A 20,672-nucleotide genomic window follows, 5' to 3' on the forward strand; every position below is an offset into this window, starting at 1 on the left:
CCACCTTAAACCTATTAGTATATTGAAAGCTTGACTGCTTTTCCATATACATCAGTCCATTCTAAAAATAAATCAAAACACTACCTCTATATACAAATCTCATCTTGCTTGTACCCTTTAAGCTGAAATAGCTGCCTTAAACCACCATTACTACTTAATTTATCATACATTTAATAGCACTTTATGGTATCATCATATAACAATTCTGTGTTACATACCTTCCATTGTGTTTGTAAGCATGCTGGCTATACTCATTGCTCTTTGCCTTGCACTAGGATCTGCTAGGTAGTCCATAGGAACATGATAAGAACTAGACCGTCTCTTTCTTAAGTCAGTTTCTGTAGTAGTGCCCTGAAAATAAAACACTGATAAAATAACCTATTGATTGTTCATTTAGTAAGAATAACACTGTAAATTATTATAAAAGTACAATGGTTTAAAACACTTTGCTGTCCTGCATCATGCTCCATTTATGTTGTAGTTTTGCAATAGACTACTGTATGCTTAACTTTGTATATTGTAAATAGTCAGACACATCAATAGGATTGCTCTTGTGCTTAAAAAATGGTTTTAAGTTTTTTTCTGAAACAGGGCTGAGATTTTAAAACATATTTTAGACTGTGAATAGTTTTTAGACTATAAAAAGTTCCACAATGCTTGTCAATAAGCTCTGCCATAAATATCTTTCTAATTAGGCAGGGAAGTCTTTTTCTAAACATGAAAATGCACACCCTACACAGCTAGCAGTAAAAACACATATAAGTGTATTTTCTTAAGATAACTCTTAATTTATAATAAATTATCAATTTTCTAGCATGTTTTCAAACAGAATAAAAGCAAAAATATTTCATAATGTTGACATCTCAAAAAAAAAAACCAAACTAGAAAAATTAACTGTGTTACAGGAAGAGTATCACAACCCATGTAAGTTGTACTATCAGTGTTACTCATAAGTTTCACATATAGTCAGTGGGAAGTTAAATACTCATTTAATATATTCCATTAAGTAAATAAAATTAATATTTTTTTCATTTTTATATCCTGTCTGATATTTGAATGAGAACCTTCCAGTTAAGTCTTCAGTTAGCATAATGAATCAAAGGGTGTAAGACTACACATACTACATTTATTCAGTGGTTTTCTATCTTATTCTGTTAATTCCCAGTAAATTAGCGTATATTTTCAACATATTTAGTTAGAGAGCTATAAAATTTCAGTTTCTACTTTAGCTTATAACTGGAATATATGAAAGGAGCATTCACAGCTTGGTCAGAAAGGGAATCATTCCCAAGTGACTAAATATTGTAGAAACAGTAGTTGATCACAGAGGGGGAGGACATCATGCCTGAGCTATTGCAGACTTCCTTACATTGCTAGCAGTGGCTGCTTTATCAATCATCACCTCTGGCAGAAGCTGTCCAGTAGGTGACGTCAAAGCTGGTGGCCCACCGACTAAAGAAACTACTCCGTTGCAATCCACAGTGCTGTGCATCTTCCCGTTTGCTGGAAGTGGAGGTACTGTCCTGGATGACCTACTGGCCTGACTAATGTTACTGTTGCGCCGTTCACCATGTCTATGAGGAACAAAGAGAGAATCTCTTCTGCTCTCATTGTCTTCAAAAGTGCTGTGCTCATCATCAGCAAAGTCATTTTCTGATCCTACATCTTTTGCTCGACCTCTGAAGCTGAAAAGACTTGTTCTGCTATTGCGTCTTGGGGAAAACAGGGAGCCTCGAATGCTCAGCAAAGACTGTAGGCAAATAAAAACAATGTTTATCAGATAAAAATAATTTAAAATATAATGTTTTCATACAGAGGAAAAAAACACAGTGTTAATATGTCTTAAGGGGTAAGGTCATCTACAAAGAAATGAACTGGTACAGCCCTCCTCACCCCCCGCCCCCGTACCCTCCCTTTTGGGTAGTAAACAAAGAGCACGTAAGTGACAGACAAAGACTAGTTGTTTCACCACTTCAGATATATTAAATCATTGGTTTAATTAGAGTAAAAGAAACTGCTTGACAGACTTATTTCCTCTGCCATTCTGCCCGGTTTATTACCAATTGTTCATAAACTGAGCAAGCACATCTAGACACTATTTATCCCAGGTTGGCATTAGTCCAACAGGCTGAGTAAATAACATTTTAGGCAAGTTTCCTGTGACTTAGTCTGCACACAAAGGTAGCTCCAAATACTGCCTAGTTTAATAAACATACTTCTTTTTTCCCCAGATACCAGTCAAGTAGGCCACAATAAGTTTTTTGTTATCTTATCTTTTGTTTGTCTTAGCTATCCTGAATATGCAAACGTATGCCTGTAATTTTGTGTAAGTAGTCTCACTAATGTTTGCCAATTTACCCATGTGAGTAAACATTCTGCCATCAAGATCAGAGTAAAAATCCCTAATCTTGCAAATTTTGCTCTAATCTTGCAAACAATTTTACAGATTGTTAACTTTAATTCATATCAATGATTCTCTTGACTTGATTGATTAGCATTAGTACCTGATTTCACCCAAGACCTCTATGAACAGCAGAGATGATAAATAACAAAGCAGTGTCTTTGTTTCTCTTCTGCAACTTATCTTTATGGACCTGAGCCCCATTGTTCTAGGTACTGCAAAATGCAGAACAAAAAGGCACTCTGCAAGGAGCTGCTTATCTAAGCGTAACACAACAGATGGAAACAAAAAGAGAGGGAATACAAGGAGGCAAAATTGATGGGTATGATAAACAGTGGTCTTAGCTCACCTGAAGTCACTTCCCTGTCAAGCTTTCTGTAGGCAGCATGGTAAAAGAGAGTTTTAAAGAGGGATTTGAGGAAAGCAATGAAGTGTTCTGTGGAAACCCATGGGAGCTTCTTCCAAGCATGAGGGGCAGCATACCAGAAAGAGCTCAAAGAAACTTTTGAAAATTTAACAGGAGGTTATGAATGCTGGCATGGGTCAATCAAAGCTGGGACTTGTTTACTGTAAGTACACAAGGTGGGTTGGGGGGAACTTTAGGCACAGTTCGTTTTATGGTATTAAAATATCTTTAGTTAGATTATGTTTACTAGCAGATTAGGTAAAGGCAACGAGATAGGTTAGTGCTCTTTGCAACAACATTGTTGATGAATACAGCAGTAACTGGGACATGGAAAAAGGTCCAAGTTAAAAATGATTTACAATTGTACATTTAGAGTTAAAAAAAAAGAAAAGGAAAGAGAGAAGGAACTATCAAAAGGTCATGTGGAAATCCCTTAGAAAACTGTCAACAGGATAAAGGGGTAAAAGAATCTTCTAAAGCATAACTACACCAGGAGAACCGAGAGGAAATGAAATAATGAACATTAGGAAGAAAAAGTTTTCAAGAAGAACATAATGGCTGGTTACATTGAAGGCAAGTGAAATGTCAAGGAAAAAGTCAAAATGAGATACAAACTTGAGTTTTGTCTAGAAAAGGGTTATTAAAAACTGGTGAGTGGCATTTCTGTTGAGTGGCTAGAATCCAGAGTGAAAAGGAACTAGAGCTGGAAAACCAGAGGGGAGGGGATTGCTAGACTGTCAGAGTAAACAGCTGTAAATGAACTTGGAGATGAAAGGTAAGAGAAGCAAATTGTATGAGGAATGCTTCATTTCTTACCAGATGGATGAATTGAGCTGCAGTTGAATAAGGCTGCAGTCTGAATGAAGACACAAGGAAGAATATGTACCTAAGGGATTAGATGGGTCTTCAACACAAAGTTGAAGTCAATGGATATAGGTGTGAAAATCTGCATAAGGAACAGAATGAATCATGAACTAACTCAATTCAGCAGTAAAGTCTTACAGAGATTAGCTAGACAGTTAACAACACAAAATGGTGGTAGACCAAGGGTGGCAGGGGGTGGTGGGGAAGGATGCAGTACTATTAAAAAAGGAAGTACATTAGGAAGTAAGTGGAAGGAGGAGTTAACTTGCCAGAAGCAGGAAGCTAGAAGTGTTATTTCCCACCACAGTCTGATCTAACAAGGAGAGTCCTTAATAAAATATTGGATGAAGAGGTCTGAGCTTCTTTGAGAATGGGAGCTGGAGAAAGTGATACATGAAGAGAATATGAATGCTCATGATCTATTTAGGGATGAAACAGGCTTTCCAGAGACAGTAACAGAAGAGGATTAAAAAGGAAGGAATGAGTTTAGTAACAGTGACTAAAAGGAGGGAGAAAGCAAGTCATAAAGACCAGGGAGAATCAAGAAGGTGGACATAAAAGGAAGCAGCATATTGAGGCACACAAAGGAGCAGCAAAAGGAGAGTGGATGTGAGATCTGGCCTTGGAAGTGCTGAAGAGGAGAGAGTCGGAGGTCGGCAAATGAAGAGGAGCTCTGAAAAGTTTAGAAGGGGTAATATAACAAAACTAACAAATTAAATAGATGTCTGGATGGAGAGATGCAGATGGCGCTGAGTCATGGTGTTTCAATGTAAGAGAACACATGCAAGGACACGTTGCCACACATATTTCCACCTTCTTGAAGATAACACAATTAACGGTCTAATATCAATTAATTTGTCAGATTTCACATGAACATTTATGCAATTTCTACGGGGGGTTTTGCATCCCACATTTTAGTACCTTTCTCATGTAAAACATTAAATTCCTTTGTATGTGTGCACCAAATTTTGAAGCCACTGATAATGCGGAATACATCCATCTTGATGGGGAGATAGGTCCATTTTCATTAAAAAAGTTGAAATACAACTCATTTTAATTAATACACATTATTTTGATTTTTCACACAAATTAAGAATGAAACAAAATATCTCAAATTCTTACAGTTTCATCTTTGGCTGCAAGTATTAACTTGGTCATACTTTGATCTAAGGTATTAAAGAATCTGTAGTATCTTTTGCAAGAATTGACCAAACTACTTTAGAGTGTTTCATTTTGTATGATAAGCAAACAACAAAGGTGTTTAAGAGGTAATAATACCATGGTACCTGGTGTGGGGAAGAGAATTTCTTTTCATAAGTCAGTCTATTCCCTTCAATGGAAAATCGGAAACCTTTCCTTTTGATGCTGTCCTCTGATTCAGATTTGTGAAATTCTTCCCCGTCCTTCTCCTCGCCTTCAGATTGTTCTTTTTGCTTTTTTTTCTTTCTTCTGTTCCTCCTCTCTTTAGCACTCTTTGAGCTCAGTTTTGACGCCTCAGAAGAACTTTCGGAGAATCCACCTATTCCACCTACTCCACTATAATCTCTTGAGTCAGCTGCTGCAGCTGCTGCTGCTGCCTATATGTACAAGCACATATGCAATTTACAATATTTATACAAACACACACCACTCACTATTTTAAATTTATTGCCATTCTTAAAAAAAAATATTTTTAAATAAAAGCAATGATCCCACTTCACTGAACCCAGCATATCCTTACAAGTATAAATTGTGAAATAGCACAGGAACCATAATTTGCCACTGCTCTGTAAACCAGGAGCTAGAGCAGCCCAAGGGAAAACTGTGCTGTCAGAGAACCGAGTTAACAAGCATCTGTTTTAGATGGGAGGAATATGTTGCAATGAATTTTTCACCTGAAATACTATGTAAAAGGAAGGGATCAAAGCTCAAACGACAGGAAAAATCCCTGTTAACAGAAAGCAACACTTTCTTACACCATTTTGCTGGACTTTGAATGCTCTCTAGTCTACTGAAGATCTGGTGTAACATTGCTTGTCTCAGTTTTGCAAATCGTTATCAGAGATTTGAGTTAAATTGCAGGCTATTAGAGGCCTGTTGTTGTTTGAAGTTTCAAACATTTGTGGAGGATTTGATTGACAGTTATTTATAAGTTGTGGTAGAAAAACCTAACTAAACAAACAAAACCCCCTATTGCTGACTAGTCATGTGCTTACATGGAAGACACAGAGCACCTTCTGCTCTATGTGGCTACACACCAAGCAGACATTATCAATTATCCTATTAAAGTTTTCAGAGTCTTCAAAAAATGAAAAGGAAATTCAAAGCAGTATGTAATCATGATTTCTGTACCACAGAAGCATTTCCCCAGTTTCTCAATTTTTTCCCGTTTTCTTTAAAACTGAAGCACTACAGCTTTCTGCTGTGAGAGCTGGGAAAGGAGTAAAAAAACCCAAATATTGCTGAAGCAAAATATTTCTTCTACAACACCTCCAATACATTTGCTTTTGTTGCTGAAATAAGCAGAATTCCTGGGATTTTCTCCCTCACATCTCCATCTCCATTTCACAGAATCACAGAATGGTTGAGGTTGGAAAGGAACCTCTGGATGCCATCGTGTCCAACTCCCCAGAACAGACAGGATCACCTAAAGCAGGCAACCAGAACCACATCCAAACAGCTTTTGATTATCTTCAGGGATGGTGATTCCACAAGCACTCTGAGCAACTTGTTCAAGTGCTCAGTAAAAAAGCTAATTTCCATCTCTAATTTGAAAATCCAGTACTTTGGCTTATTGATTATCATTTTTTGCCACGAATTAACATGTCCACTCAAGCCAGCAGAAGCAGTGCAATGGAAAACATTAAAGACTGTTTGCAAAACAAAGGAATTTATAAGGCTGAAGCTAATCTATTGTTAGGAGTAGGGGAGTAAAAGTATTCTCATATGTAGACATAAAGTATCCAATCACAATCATGAATGGAAGAAGGAATTTTACTTTACAGGGATACCTGAGCTTCTTCCTGTTGCTTTTTCAGTTGTTCCAGCATTTGCTGAAATTCTGCTTCTTTCTGTTCTGCTTCTTCCATGGTTGCTTGATTTTGCTCTTCATAGGCCATGGCGACCACAGCCAGGATCAAGTTAATCAGGTAGAAAGAACCCAGGAAAATGACCAAAACAAAAAATATCATGTATGTTTTCCCGGCAGCACGCAGTGTCTGGAGAAAAAGAGGTAATTCACATTTTTAGCAGACTTTTAAATACTGTTGCATAATATGGTAGCATCTGTGTCATAATCTAGAAACACATTATAAGATTGTTTTGTATTAGCACAAAATTATTTTTCCATATACAAAATAGGATTATATCCAGGCTATGTGTACAAAAATCCAAGTTTTGTGTATACTATGGTCAAGGTAAGTAAGATTCTGTAGCTTGAACACTTCAGAACTTCTGCCAATGAGTAGCAGTTGCTGCCCCCACTATATTGTCTATATTACAGCCTTTAAATCTAACAGTAGTGGGGCCACTAACCAGCATCTTACCTTCTTGTCTCATCAGTCCCAAACTACAATGCCACAAAGACAGTGCAGTATACAAAATGTCACGTTGCACAACATCACTGTCCTTCAGGTTAAGGATACATGTAGTTCAGGGACAAGATGTAACCTTTTTAAAGACAACGTATTTGTACTAACTTCAAATCAATTTAACTTGCATCTATTTACAGCATGTTTGGGTAAGAAGCTCTAACAACTTAAGTTCATTTACTCACTTGTGAAAAGAAACAATAACGCTTAACCACCTTTAAAAATAGCAGCTATTTCCTATTATGTATTTGAGTAGCACATGAGAACCTAAATCATGAACAAGGGCCCTATTGTTTTAGACAGCTTACATAAACAAAATAAAAGATGATTTCTGTCCCAAAGACCTTAGGGACATGGGAATGAAAATAACTATGCAAGTACTATGTAGTAATGGTATTGGTGATGGTGCTGTTTATTTTAATAAGTCCTCACCAGCTGGTAAAGATTCTCCCAAAAGTCCTGAGTCATCAATCGAAACAGTGACAAGAATGCCCAACTGAATGTATCAAAACTTGTGTAGCCATAGTTGGGGTTTCTACCAGCTTTCACACATATATATCCTTCTGGACATTGACTACAAAAGAAGAGGAAATGCTATTTTTAACAACTACTCTAAATTACGATATGCTATAGTAAATCACAAAATTGTTCAGGAGTACCAATTGCTAATGAAATTATGAACAAGTAAAATTTTATTCTACATACCTAAGATAAAAATGTATGTCTTACTGGTTTTCAAATGTTAATTCCATTTCCTAATGATATTTCAATACTTCAATAATATAACTAGTAGTAATCTACCCTTCCCCACAATTTGCCATATCAACACATCTCTACCAGGAAAAGAGAATGTCAACTAGCATGGCTGATGATAAACAGTTGTCAGTAAGCTAGCAGCAACATTTATGCACATAGCAATCATGTGGTTACGTTTACAAAATTAGCCTAAGATGCTGATGAAGGTGCCTGTGTAAACTCAAATCACATAGATGGTTATATTCAGGTATAGCTTCAATGGTAAAACATTGGTAATTTGCAACTGCATGTACAGTTGATACGACAGTTGACCACCTGAGCTATTCTAAGTAGCTAATTATTTTTTCTTGATGCATGATGAAAAATGATGATCATTTTCTTACCCTGCATCTGAGCTATTGCCACACAGCAGAGCATCATTTTGTCCTTCCAAGAAGTAGAAATGACCTGTTTTAAAAAAAAATAAATGAAAAAGGTTATGAGAAAGATCATTTATACCAAATGGAAATTGAGCAATGATACAGACCTTTACACTTTACAGAAATAAGCAGAGCTAACAGTTTAACTGCAATATATAATGATTAGGAATAAAAAAAAGCATGAAAAATACTGTTTTGACTATAGAGTCTTGAAGCTGGCCCTTCTTTAGAAAATAGAAAGGTAGTTGTACAGATAATTCTCAGTAGCCTACCCAAATTAGTAAGATACAATGGGTGGAATACCAAATTGTTTATGTCAACAAATGAGTGAACAAATACCAGCAAACCAAGACAAAGGATGAGGGCAATTCCCTGCCTTTGTTCATGCATTTTCATATATATCATGTAGTGTTATTGCATTACATACTATTTTATCCAAATATTACTTGAAAAAGTACTGAAATTTTTGCAGCATGAAAACATAACACAACATGCATAAGAAATTGCTAACTGGATCTTGACTTGAGCAGCTGAGGGAGAAACCAGGCTTTTATTGTACATTACAAAAAATTACTACACAAAATTCTATAGCAGAGGAATGTACTTGAAATATCTATATGTATTTTGCCAATAGGCTAACTACTAAAATAAGGTAAAATATAATTTAAAGAGGTGGAAGTCTTAAAAGCCCCTGGCACATTGTTTTCTTTTCTTCGTTCTGTTTTGAGGCAGAAAGAGAAAATCAATTTGCCATCAATTCCTAGTTTGGAATTTTTAAGGTAAAATGGGAATCTCTAGTGGAGATTTTTGGGTCAGGTGTCATATTAAGCTAAAGTTTCCAGAATTAGGTATGTTCTAGCTGTTCCCAGGAAGCAGATGGTTCCTTTGAGATTCACTTCCAGCTGGCATGAACTAGCTTAGCTGGCATGAACTAACTGAGGGCTAATGCTAAGGAGACAAGAAGACAATTGCAACCAATTCCTATTGACCGCTTCTCCTCTGTCACCACCAGCATACAACAGAGACAGCATAAAATCAGCTTATTTTAGAGAGAGGTATATTATGTGAATAACTTAGGCATCTGCAATCTACCCTCAGATATCAGATAAGAAAATAGTGGATTTTCAAACATTCCAGTGCTCACATAGTCATGCCTTGTGAGAGATCTAACCCCTACTTAAAGAGCTTAAAGATGCAGATAGGCTCCAAGCTGGATTTTCAAAACTGTCTGTGGGCCTAATTCATGTTCTTATGTGGCACAGCTCCTCCACTGGTAAGCAAATGATCCTGTTAAACCATCCAGTCAGCTCAATTCTCAGCCCACTATTTTGGAAAACATTTACATAATAATTATCTCAATACAAAGATGATAATGATCAAGTAATAAAGATAGTCCATATGAGTTTGTAAAAAATACATCATATATAAAACTATTCCTGTCTCCTGCCAACTTAGTAACAGGACAACAGTCATGGGTGCAAGTCCTACATGACACTTTCATAAGCAAATAAAGGAGATACGTTCTGGCTGGAATCATCACAAAATATATGAAAAAAGATTCTCAGAGAGCAATCGCCAGTGGCGCAATGTCAATTCACAAGGGCATCGTTCTGAACATCCTCCAGGGATTTGTGCCATACATTCACAACAAGTTTCATTACCAACTCAAGACATGAAATAATAGAAAAAATGCATCAAGTATTCTGAAGACATCAAGCTAGGAGAGAAGATGATTGAAATTTAGAATGACCTTTACAAACTGACAAGCTGGTCCAAAAGCAATTTGATTTATTTCAACAGAGACAAGTGGAAAATGCTACAGCTGACAAGGCAAAATCAAATACGTAAATGCAAAATAGACAGGATCTGGCCACAGCCACTGCTGTACAAAAAGATGCAGTGACTCAAGAACTGCAAGTTGACTGTGAATCAACAATACAGTGCTGATATAAAAATGATCTAAGTTTTCAGATGTGTTAACAGGAATGTTTCATATATGGCACATGAGATAATTACTTCTGATTTTTCCCTTTATTAGAGAAGTACCAGATTTGAGCATCTTATTAAAAAAAAAAAATCAAAACCAAAACCATAAAAAAAACTAAAACCAAAACCTAAACCAACCCAAATCCCAGACTAATTGCAAAGAGTCCAAAAAAGCAAAGAAATGTGAAAAAAGGTTTATAAAATGTAAAACAGAAAATAGGATTGCTTGGTTTAGAAAAGACCAGAAATAAAGAAGATAAAGGTTTTAAAATATCATACAGACTAATAGAAAGTAGTCTAAGATTATCTTATTTCTAAGACCACAGGAGAAGCAGTAATATATTCAATCTGAAATCAGGAAAATTTACATTAGACATTTTAAAAAAAAAACCTTTCTATTTGTGTTCTGTAGTACCAGAAACAGCTAAAGGGGAATGGAATGGAATCTGTTCTTCAGACGTTTGTAAGAATAGGTTATCATCCAAGCTCTTCTCCAAGATGACATTTCTATGATACTACAAGCATGCTGAGATAAGTGTATTAAAAGATTTTAAGGCAATGAGACTTGGATCCAAAAGCATTTAGCTGTCAAACTGAGGTTTCCTAACTTCCAGTGATACAGGCATCAGTTACATTTATACAGACTTTATAAAAAAATTAAGATTATGCCTAATTACAAAGTTAAAACTCTAATACACTAAAATAAATAGAAAACACTGAATAAACAGGAGAGACTAAAGCTGTTTACCATGATGAAAGACAGAATAGCAATCTCCCATAGATATGTTCAGAGTTGTTCTGTCTGAATTTTAAAACAGTTTTCATTAACACAGTAGTGAAGTTAACTACCTAAAGCAGTGAAAATACTGTATTATAAGGTACAAAGGAGACCAAAATGCTATTTTTTTGATTTTCCACAGGTAAGAAACAAATTAGAAGACACATGATATGAAATCTAGTTCTTATTTTGCTAGAAGAACAAGCACGGGATAAATCACCAGCACTCTCATCAAGGCATGTCTATGCTGTGCAAGGGACTATACTGTAGAGACACCAAGTTCCAGAGGAAACAATGCAGCTGCATTTACGTGCTATGACAGGATTCATGAGCTAACTGATCTTCAAATGTGGATTTATGATATTGGGCATTATCTTGTGCTAACGTAGCTATACTTTTTCAGATCCCATATTAGGTAGGACTGTCACACTACTTCAGGAAGCTTGAAGCTAGGACGGAAATTTCTGCTTTGTACCGCAATAGGGATTTACTCTAAACGTCATACGCAGTAAAAGGTAAAAAAGGTATTTTAGTACCAAACACAATATTATGAGTATGTTAAACTACATTATGACTGTTCTTTTATTTACTACACTAAATGAGTGCTTTTATGTCTTTTTGACAGATTACACCATTTTAAATGCAACAGAGAGATATTGATGCTTTTGTATCTGTTTAAAAAATTTCCAGAAAAATCAATGAAGTAGATTATACAATTAACTCTTACTTCTGTCTTCGATGTACTCATCCCAGTTAAATGTTGTCATTGTTGTATTAATATATGTACCATTTTCACCTATAGAGCTATTAAAGTAGGAAATAACAGTTGTTTCAAAAGTAGAATTGTCTGGAGGCCACTGCAGGCATTTATTCCTCAAGTTGCCCATGAACAGCTGCAGCCCTATTAGTGCAAATACACTCAGACAAAACACAGTCAGGATCATCACGTCCGAGAGCTTCTTCACAGACTGAATTAGGGCTCCCACAATAGTCTTCAAGCCTGCAAAGAGAAAAGATTTTTATTATGATGTTAAACAGATACTAAACACACAAAAATTCAAGTGCTTTTACCTGACAAGATAAAGATTTCATGCAAAATGACAACTAAATGAGTCTAATATTTATTATACAGTAATTTTCATGAAAAGCCTTATTACTTGTGAAGATGAATGAAAAGCTGTAAGTTTATGCCTGTTTTACAGTGTACAGAAATAAAAACTACATATACCAAACATATTGTTTATGCCAAAACAAGTGATTTTATTATTCATGCTATATCTCAACCCTGCATAGAAAAGCATCGTTACTTTAGCTGATGCTTCTTGCCCAAACCTTTCTTATATGAACCTTTTGAAAAGTATTCTGCATTAGTAAACCCAGTACCAAGACATTATAAGTGCATATTTGAATGATATCATAAGAGGGGTGATGGTTTGGAGAAGAAAGACATCTTTAAAAAAATACCCCATGCATGGTCCATGCTATCCTTTAGAGTTTAATTTTTTATACATGACTTAAAACTGAATTGAGTTGCTATATCAAGTGCCTGCAATAAATGATAAAATTTGCATCAGTATGAAAGCTTAAAAATAACTTATATTTAAAACACGTAAAGGAAAGCTTGATGTCATAAGATGCAAATCACATAGGCTGTTTACTGCAAATATCTCATGCAAGAATTTGTTAAACTCAAAGGCTGACCTTTTTTGAAAAGAAAATACAAGTAATATAAGCAAGAATCAATTTAAATAAAATTACATGTCTTGATTCCTGCTTTTTTATTTTGTCAACAGTGTGTAGCAAACAAGGCTTCTGCTTTAAAAATGTAAGTACAGCCTTTGTAGAACAAAAGTCAGCCTCAGTGTTTAACCTAGCTCTCACCTGGAATGACTGATATTGTTTTCAAAGCTCGGAGAACTCTGAATGTTCTCAACGCTGAGACATTGCCCAGGTCCACAAACTCTGTCACATATCTGTAATAGGGGAGTTCACACACAAACACAATGACAGCACACAAATAACAGTTGGAGATATGAGGGGCCTAACACCTTACACCAACTACTTCTTACCTGGGATTACAGAAATAGTTTTCAAAGCTCTCAATACTCTGAAAGTTCGAAGAGCTGAAACATTGCCTAGGTTTACAAATTCTGTTACATACCTGTAGGATTAAATCACAGTTACTCAGAATTGAGGCAGATTTTATCCTATTTGCTTGGGTCTTTGATCAAGACCTCTTCACCATTCACTGTATTTTGCCTGTGTTATAAATATGCTCCTGACCATGAAATTAAAATAAGTTTTATCAAAATAAACCACATTGACTTGGTGTTTGAAACCTAATTTGGTCATCTTATAGCAGGAAGTCAAAAGGATTCCTTTAATTCTGGGATGCAGAAAGGAGACAGGATATGAACAGTTCAGGCTGATGGCATTCACAATCCTAACGGGCTGGCACACCATGCTGGCCTCTGCAGCACATGCTTAGTTAGAAATACTAAAATGTGTAAAAGAGGTAAAAGAAACATATTGAAACTGCAGGAAGTCCAGGCTCCAAATGTTCTGGCTGACAAAATATGAGGCAATTTTTAGTCACTAATTTCATGCTATCAGAAGATATTTTTATAAAAAAATAAGCAGAAGACTTACGCAAATGTAATGACAGTGAAATCTAGCCAATTCCATGGGTCTCGAAGAAACGTAAAATCTTCTAAACAGAAGCCCCTTGCAAGAATTTTAATGAGGGATTCAAAGGTATAAATTCCAGTGAATGTGTATCTGAGGAAAATATGCAAGACAGAGTTTATAGAAACACACAAATGTTAGTTTTACACATGATGCTCTTTAGTTGCTTTATTCTCATTTTCTTCTTTTTAAGTGGCCTAAGAATTTAATGGCAGTTACAACCAACTTTAAACATCTGCAGAATGCATACCATAAGGAAGGAGGAATAAAATTATGATTGAAAGACTATATGACAACCCATAGCTTAAGTTCAAATTCTATAATCTGTACAGTAAGACAGCTACAAAACTCCTGGTTACATCATTGCTGCATGTTTATGTCCAATCTGAATCCATGTTATAACAAAACATGCAGATAGATCATGTTAGGATTTCAGAATTTGTTTCCAGACTAAAAATGTCTTCCTTCAATGTTATTTTTATGCTGAAATGTTGTTTAGTACCATGAGCTGGCAGTGTGCCAACCCTCATCAGTCCTCTTTGGCTTTGTTACAGAGTAGCTGTATCCAGTACTTCACCTTCAGCAAGACAGGCATAGTACCGAAATGAACCAAGAGTTTCCAGATGCAAAATCCTGTGTAAGAGCAACTAAACATTTTTTACAAATACGAATAAAATTCAGCTACTCATTTTGACTAAAAAATGTGGTTGAAATTTAAAAAGTAATAATATTTAATTCTGGCATTCTGAGTAATTTCAATTTTCTACCTGCAAATGATGTCATCTTGAAATATTGTTTCATTTATATTTTTAATGAAAAAATAATTCAAATTAAACTATTTAAAGGTTTGAAATGGTTTTCAAACTTGAGTCAAACTGAAATGATTTTTCCAATGTTAGTATTTTCAGTTTAATTACTAAAAAATTTCTTTCCTGCACAACTTTACTCAACAGATGTTGAGTATCTACATGTATCTATCTGTTGTATATCTAAATGGTACAATATAATGACATAAAGAAATACTGAAGCTAGATATCTTTATTCATAAATATTTACTAGATGGTAGACATCCTGAATACACATGTTCATATCGAACTCAAAATGAGGATGCCTGCATTGACTTTAACAGCTCTATGACTTCACTTTTGAATACTGAAGTTTAAGCAGGTAAGTATCATCCAAAGCAGTTAGGAATGAAGAAGCAGCAGAAGTATAAAATGCTATTGCAAAAACGAAGCACCATGAAGAGCAGCATTTCACACTGGGGTCTACAGCCTTGGAACTACAACAAAATATACACCAACTGTGTGTCAGCACCAAGTAGCTGACACCGTGCTAGACCTTTTCTTTTCCTATGGGAATATTAGCCAACCACTTAAACACTTTTTTAATAGCTCTTTTTTTTCCATACAAATTTTCCATTGTTAGATTGTCTTTGGTAAAGGAAAGCTGCACTACAGTGAACACAGCCATCCATCACACGATCCCTTTATCTGTAATGGCTATTGCAACAGACATGGGAGAGTATTTCCCCGCATTTTTGCACAGACATAACATAGAATGCAGTGGAAAATATTTATAATCCACTTTTTTGCATGATCATAAGTCTATCTTCTCTTCTTACATTCTCCATCGAGTACTGCAAACAGAGGATGGACATTGAACAATTTGTAATGAGGCATTGTAAAATATATGTACTTAATATTGCACAGAAGAAACTAGCATCAGAATATCTGTTGAAAGGATATGCCAACAAGGTAGCTGCTGCCAGTGGATGCCACCCAAATATAAAATAATTTTACAGCAGTTTATTTCAGATTACTGAATATTATTATTTAAAAAAAAATCCATTTAACTTACTCTACATTCTTTGTCCAGTCTGGAGGGTTACTCATGGTCATAAATACACAGTTGGTCAAAATAGTGCACATGATAAGCATGCTGAATAATGTAGGTTAAGAGTTAAGGAATGTAAGCCAGAAAATCTCATAAAAAGACTATCAAATAACACACTGCTTTGGCAGATTTCCACTATCAGGAGCTATTTATCCCTCCACTGCTCTGCTAACACTCGGGGAAAAGCCCTGAATATGTTAAAAGCTTCCACAGTCACTGTTTTATAGCTAAAAGAGAACAATCACATACTAAAAATTAGAAAATCTGAAAGATATTAAAAAAGCCCAACCCTTAATTTTAAGAAGACCTTAGATTATTTTTTCTTTTGAATAAAAATGTGAAAGTTTGAAGTAGTAGCTCCTAATTTAGTAGAATAACACAAAAGGCACTTGTTTTGGATGATCCAGCCAAATCTGATCTACATCATTCATACAAAACAGTGAAAAATAAATTTTCTTGACTTTTCTTTTTCTATGTTTCACCATAACATTTGGCACATATCAATGTTTTTGCTTATCATTGTAATACATATATTGAAAGCTAGTTATTATATAGTAGGAGAGAACATAGGGAAATCTTAGTGATAAAATTATTTTATTACTGTTTGCTTTATATATAGATTTTGTAGTATAAATGTTGGCAGAGGGAAGACACATGATATTCTAAAAAAAAAGAAATCTAAAAAGAATTCCAGAACAGGTCCAAGTCATAAATAATTCCACTGATTTTAACAGAACTGCTCTGGATCTACAACCTTTCACTCTCTGGACTGACTACATTCTTCTCAGAAATGAACATACAAACACCAAAATGAAAACCATAATGATGATGCACAAAACATCCACATGATGGCACGATAACCTAAAACTAGAAAGGACAAAGCTCGATTATGAGAAGAGCTTTAGCTTCTGTAACTATAAAATGCAGGTTCACATGGTGTTTCTTAAATAGAAGTCCAAGTATAATGGGGTGGGAAGTACTGTGAGGTTCCCCACATGAAGTTCTCTTTGCATGTCTACATTAATGAAGAAAACCTTCAAGTGACAGCAAATACCTCTGTCTTCTCAACCTTCAAACAACTGTGTGGCATTACATTCAACAATTCTTCGGGTTTTCTGCTCAGTAAATATATTTCAAATTCTTTACTTAGCATCTAGCTTCTCACTATATGCTCATATATGAGCAAAGCAGAAGAGAAAAGTATTTTTAAAAAACATAGAAAATCATGTGTTATTAAAGTGTTCCACAAGCTTGTATTTTACATAGGCTTTCAAAATCCTTTTCGATGAAATGTCCTCTCAGAGCCGCAAATCGTCACTATTCTTTCGTCAGTGGTAAAATAACTAGCATATACCTTCCCACAATTTTTAACAATGTTTTTTAACATTCTTTGGTGACTCTAGCTCTTCACCACCATCTCAGTCCCATGATCTCCCATTATTCCTTGTAACTGAATAATGCTCTATAACTTCCTAAGGAATGTCAGATAACTGACAATTATTTGTAGTGACACCTGTAGCAAGCAAATATAAAACAGGCTATGTAGTGTCATGATTGATCCTGAAGTCATTTGTAAGCTAGCCATTGATAACACATCCAACATGTAACAACCATTGTAATTATCAGAATTCCATTATACCAAGATTGAAAAAAAAATCCTTTCAAGGTTTATTCTATGCGATCTTAGTATCCCTGTATGTAATGCTATCACAAAACTACTTTCAGTGCACTTATGTTAGACTTTTGTAAAATGTAAGTGCGCAAACTTTTGTATTTGTTCCTTAAGTAAGCAGCCTTGCTGAAGTCAATGCCCTCATTGTTCAGATCAGCATTTGGCATCAGACCAGTGGGATGCCTACTATAGTCAGCTATCAAAACACTAAAAAAGACAAAAGAATACATAAGTCACTATTACCATTTAGTTTTGCAAATGTCTACCTGCAATGTGGAAATCTCACATCCTACCTGAAGACTGAAATTAAAACATCTACAGAATTACGAGTGCGTAATTGAATAACGATCAAGAGATAAAATAGACAGGTAAGATACATATAGGACAGAGAATGCGTAACAAAACAAGAAGCCTAAGCTGTTGATCAACCTATCCTTCTGCAATTGTGATCTGAATCAGAAAGAAAGGAATTATGAAACCGTATTTTCACTAAATATTCATGCAAGCACAAGCCTGGGATCAAAGATTTGCTTTTTAACACACAGTGTCAGTGAAGAACTGAAAGTATTTTGAGCAATATATCTGCAATTTATGAAAAGTGTGGAGGAGAGGAAAAGATAAAAAAATATGATGATTACAGGAAAAATAAGCGGGAAGGGAAAAAACAGGTGTGTTGGGGTGGAAAGGACACAGGAAGAAATTGTAAAGGGCAATGACTGGCTGTCTATCTTCTGATTCTACTATATTAAGATCCAGCAATGAACACAAATGTAAAAAGGGAATAACAGAAAGAATGTAAGACAAATAGTAGAGAGAAGAGGGACAAAACACTATAGATCACATTGATCCTGGGACATGTGCCAGAGAATGATGTAAATACTACATAACATCTCATTCACTACAGTTTTAGACTAACCACTTAAAAGGATATGAATGTACCAAAATCTTAATAGCTATTTTTCTAAGAGGATTGAAAGGAGTTAACATGTACAGGGCAGAGGTGGCACTGAATCGGAATATTGCCTTCCCTTTATTCAATACTATAAAGGTCTGGAAAAAGACAGAATGAAAAAGCATTTAAAAGACACCAAGTTACAAACAAGTTACAGGCTAAAGTCCAGTATCATTTTCATTTAATCATTAATCATATTTGGTGAAACTTTTCTTCCATTTATACCTCCCCCAGAATCACAATTCCCTTGTCCAGTTCACACATAGGAGAGTCCAGAACCCAAATTACTATAAACACAGTTGCATGAAAACATTCAAGTAAGTTCATTTAGATACTACAAGTAATCCTGATATTGCTACCTAGAAGACAGAGAGGTATACATAATACATAATTTCTGAAGTATTAGTATATGACGATTTGTACCTTATAGTGAGGTATGTAACTTTAAAAAACATGACAGCCATTAAAACTTCAGCATTCCCTGATCAAATAGACAGCATTAGTTATCACATTAAAGCACTAAGGCAATAGTACTTACAAAGTGATCTAAATTTCATGAATGACCTTCATGAAAATAAGGAAGAATGTTCAATAACCAGTTTTCAACATTACACTGATGTACTGAAGAGTTTTTGCTGTACTCTAAGGCAAGAGTAAACGTATTGGTTCTCTTTTCAACTATTTCTTGTGAGTTTCATACCTGCAATTCTATTTTCCTTCTGTTATGCTTTACTTTTACCCAATACAGAATTCAATAATCCATGTATTTTCACTGTGTCTCCACAGTTTCAGCAATAGCTCATGCATACTATCAACATTTTAAGAAGCATTTATAAATGTAATAGTTTTCTTAAGACCTGGGAAATAAAGAATAAAGCCTTTATTTAACATGCAGTAAGTTTTAAAATTATTTAGATTTCCATGCATTTGGGGAAATTCCTATTCTATTTCTATCATCACTTCTTTCTACACATGGGTGAAAGTTCATGCTCTTTGAAGGTAAGTGGATCTAGCTAGCATTGTGGCAGCCCTAAAAAGCCCAAAGGGAACACAAGCCATGCAAACCTGGAGCACAGCCAGTAGCCATGATCTGCCTCAGCTGGAATCAGAGGGCAGCATTTGTAAAAATTATGCTCTACTTTCTGAGCAGGTGTGCCAAATACAGCAGCTGAAATCCTGAAAACAAAATGCCTCCCCCTGCCTGAAATCATTTCAGTGCTTCCAAACAGAACATACTTGTATTCCCAGATACCCATTGATTCACAAGCCATGCCCTGGTCCTTTGTTGTAGAGGAGAAAGGATTGGTCTGTAATGTACTCTTTGCTACCATTGCTTTTCAACTCTATTACTATTCTTCCTGGAGTTCAAGAAAATATATCCTCAAATCAAAGTTTTTCATATGTTTTCTGTTCCCTTTACTCTGAAAAAAAAAACCTGATGAAGCATCAGTTGTGTGATGCTGACTCATAAAGACATATTAAAAAATTTAAATGGAGCCTGACCTAAAGGAGGACGTTCAAAGATATGCAAAGAACACCAAGAAAAATAATGGGAGAAATTACTATGGCAATACATGTATAGTTTGGAGTCTTACATCTACTAGAAACCACTATGCTTTTGGAAAAGATCAAGACAACTGATAGGCATTTCTCAATCAGGAAAAAGAAATTCAGCAGGATTTCACTTTACGTCCACACTTAATTGCAGAATCACTTTTCTAGTTTCCAAAGCGTGATAATATGTGTACTAACTTTAGGATTTCCAACAGTGAACTGAGAGTTTTAATACTGCAGAACTGGGAAAGAAGGAAGGAAAGGGATCAGCACTTTGACCCAACTTCCATTTGCCTTACTTCCAGACTTCAACAGGGTAAATCACTTGAGTAAAGGGAGTAGAACATTATATTTAATTGAAAACTTTGTTTTCAAATTTAACTCTTGATTCCCTGTAGCACAAATTGAGTTTTTAGAAATTCTGCAATGAACATTTAAGGTAGAGCTGATTTTTTTTTAAAGCTGTTCTGTCTGTTTAGTTTATCACAGTATGCCTATGTTGTTATTGTTTCAACATATTTGTGATGAGGCATACCCTTAATTCCTGCAGGAGGTATCTTAATTTGTATTTTTTTACTTAGTTCAAGTTTGACTCCTAACAATCGCTGGGAGTTTTCTTCCTTTTTCTTTGAAGTATTATTTTTTTTGCTTTCATGGTTGTTTTTTAAATTCACTTGTTTTCATTCACTAGCTAGTTTCCACAGGAAAGAAAAGAAAACACAAGAAAAAATTGT

At 35.3% G+C, this 20,672-nt stretch overlaps 1 protein-coding gene across 5 annotated transcripts in view; it reads right to left on the minus strand.

Annotated features, from left to right (window-relative positions):
- The window catches only part of LOC308068438 (sodium channel protein type 2 subunit alpha-like), a 70,294-nt gene that overhangs the window by 39,024 nt on the left and 10,598 nt on the right, over positions 1–20,672 (minus strand). For 2 of the 5 annotated variants that reach the window (XM_080399060.1, XM_080399057.1), the window contains exons 1-10: positions 15,725–18,341; positions 13,829–13,957; positions 13,249–13,340; positions 11,907–12,179; positions 8,380–8,443; positions 7,673–7,814; positions 6,662–6,868; positions 4,958–5,248; positions 1,370–1,750; positions 219–351 (exon numbers count right to left, since the gene is read on the minus strand). In XM_080399060.1, coding sequence (XP_080255186.1) covers positions 219–351; positions 1,370–1,750; positions 4,958–5,248; positions 6,662–6,868; positions 7,673–7,814; positions 8,380–8,443; positions 11,907–12,179; positions 13,249–13,340; positions 13,829–13,957; positions 15,725–15,804 — 1,792 coding nt within the window. In that variant the 5' untranslated portion in view covers positions 15,805–18,341. The other 3 variants (XM_080399061.1, XM_080399058.1, XM_080399059.1) reach the window with 3 other exon arrangements.

Source organism: Falco punctatus (genome assembly GCF_963210335.1).
Source record: "Falco punctatus genome assembly, chromosome: 8".
NCBI lineage: Eukaryota > Metazoa > Chordata > Aves > Falconiformes > Falconidae > Falco > Falco punctatus.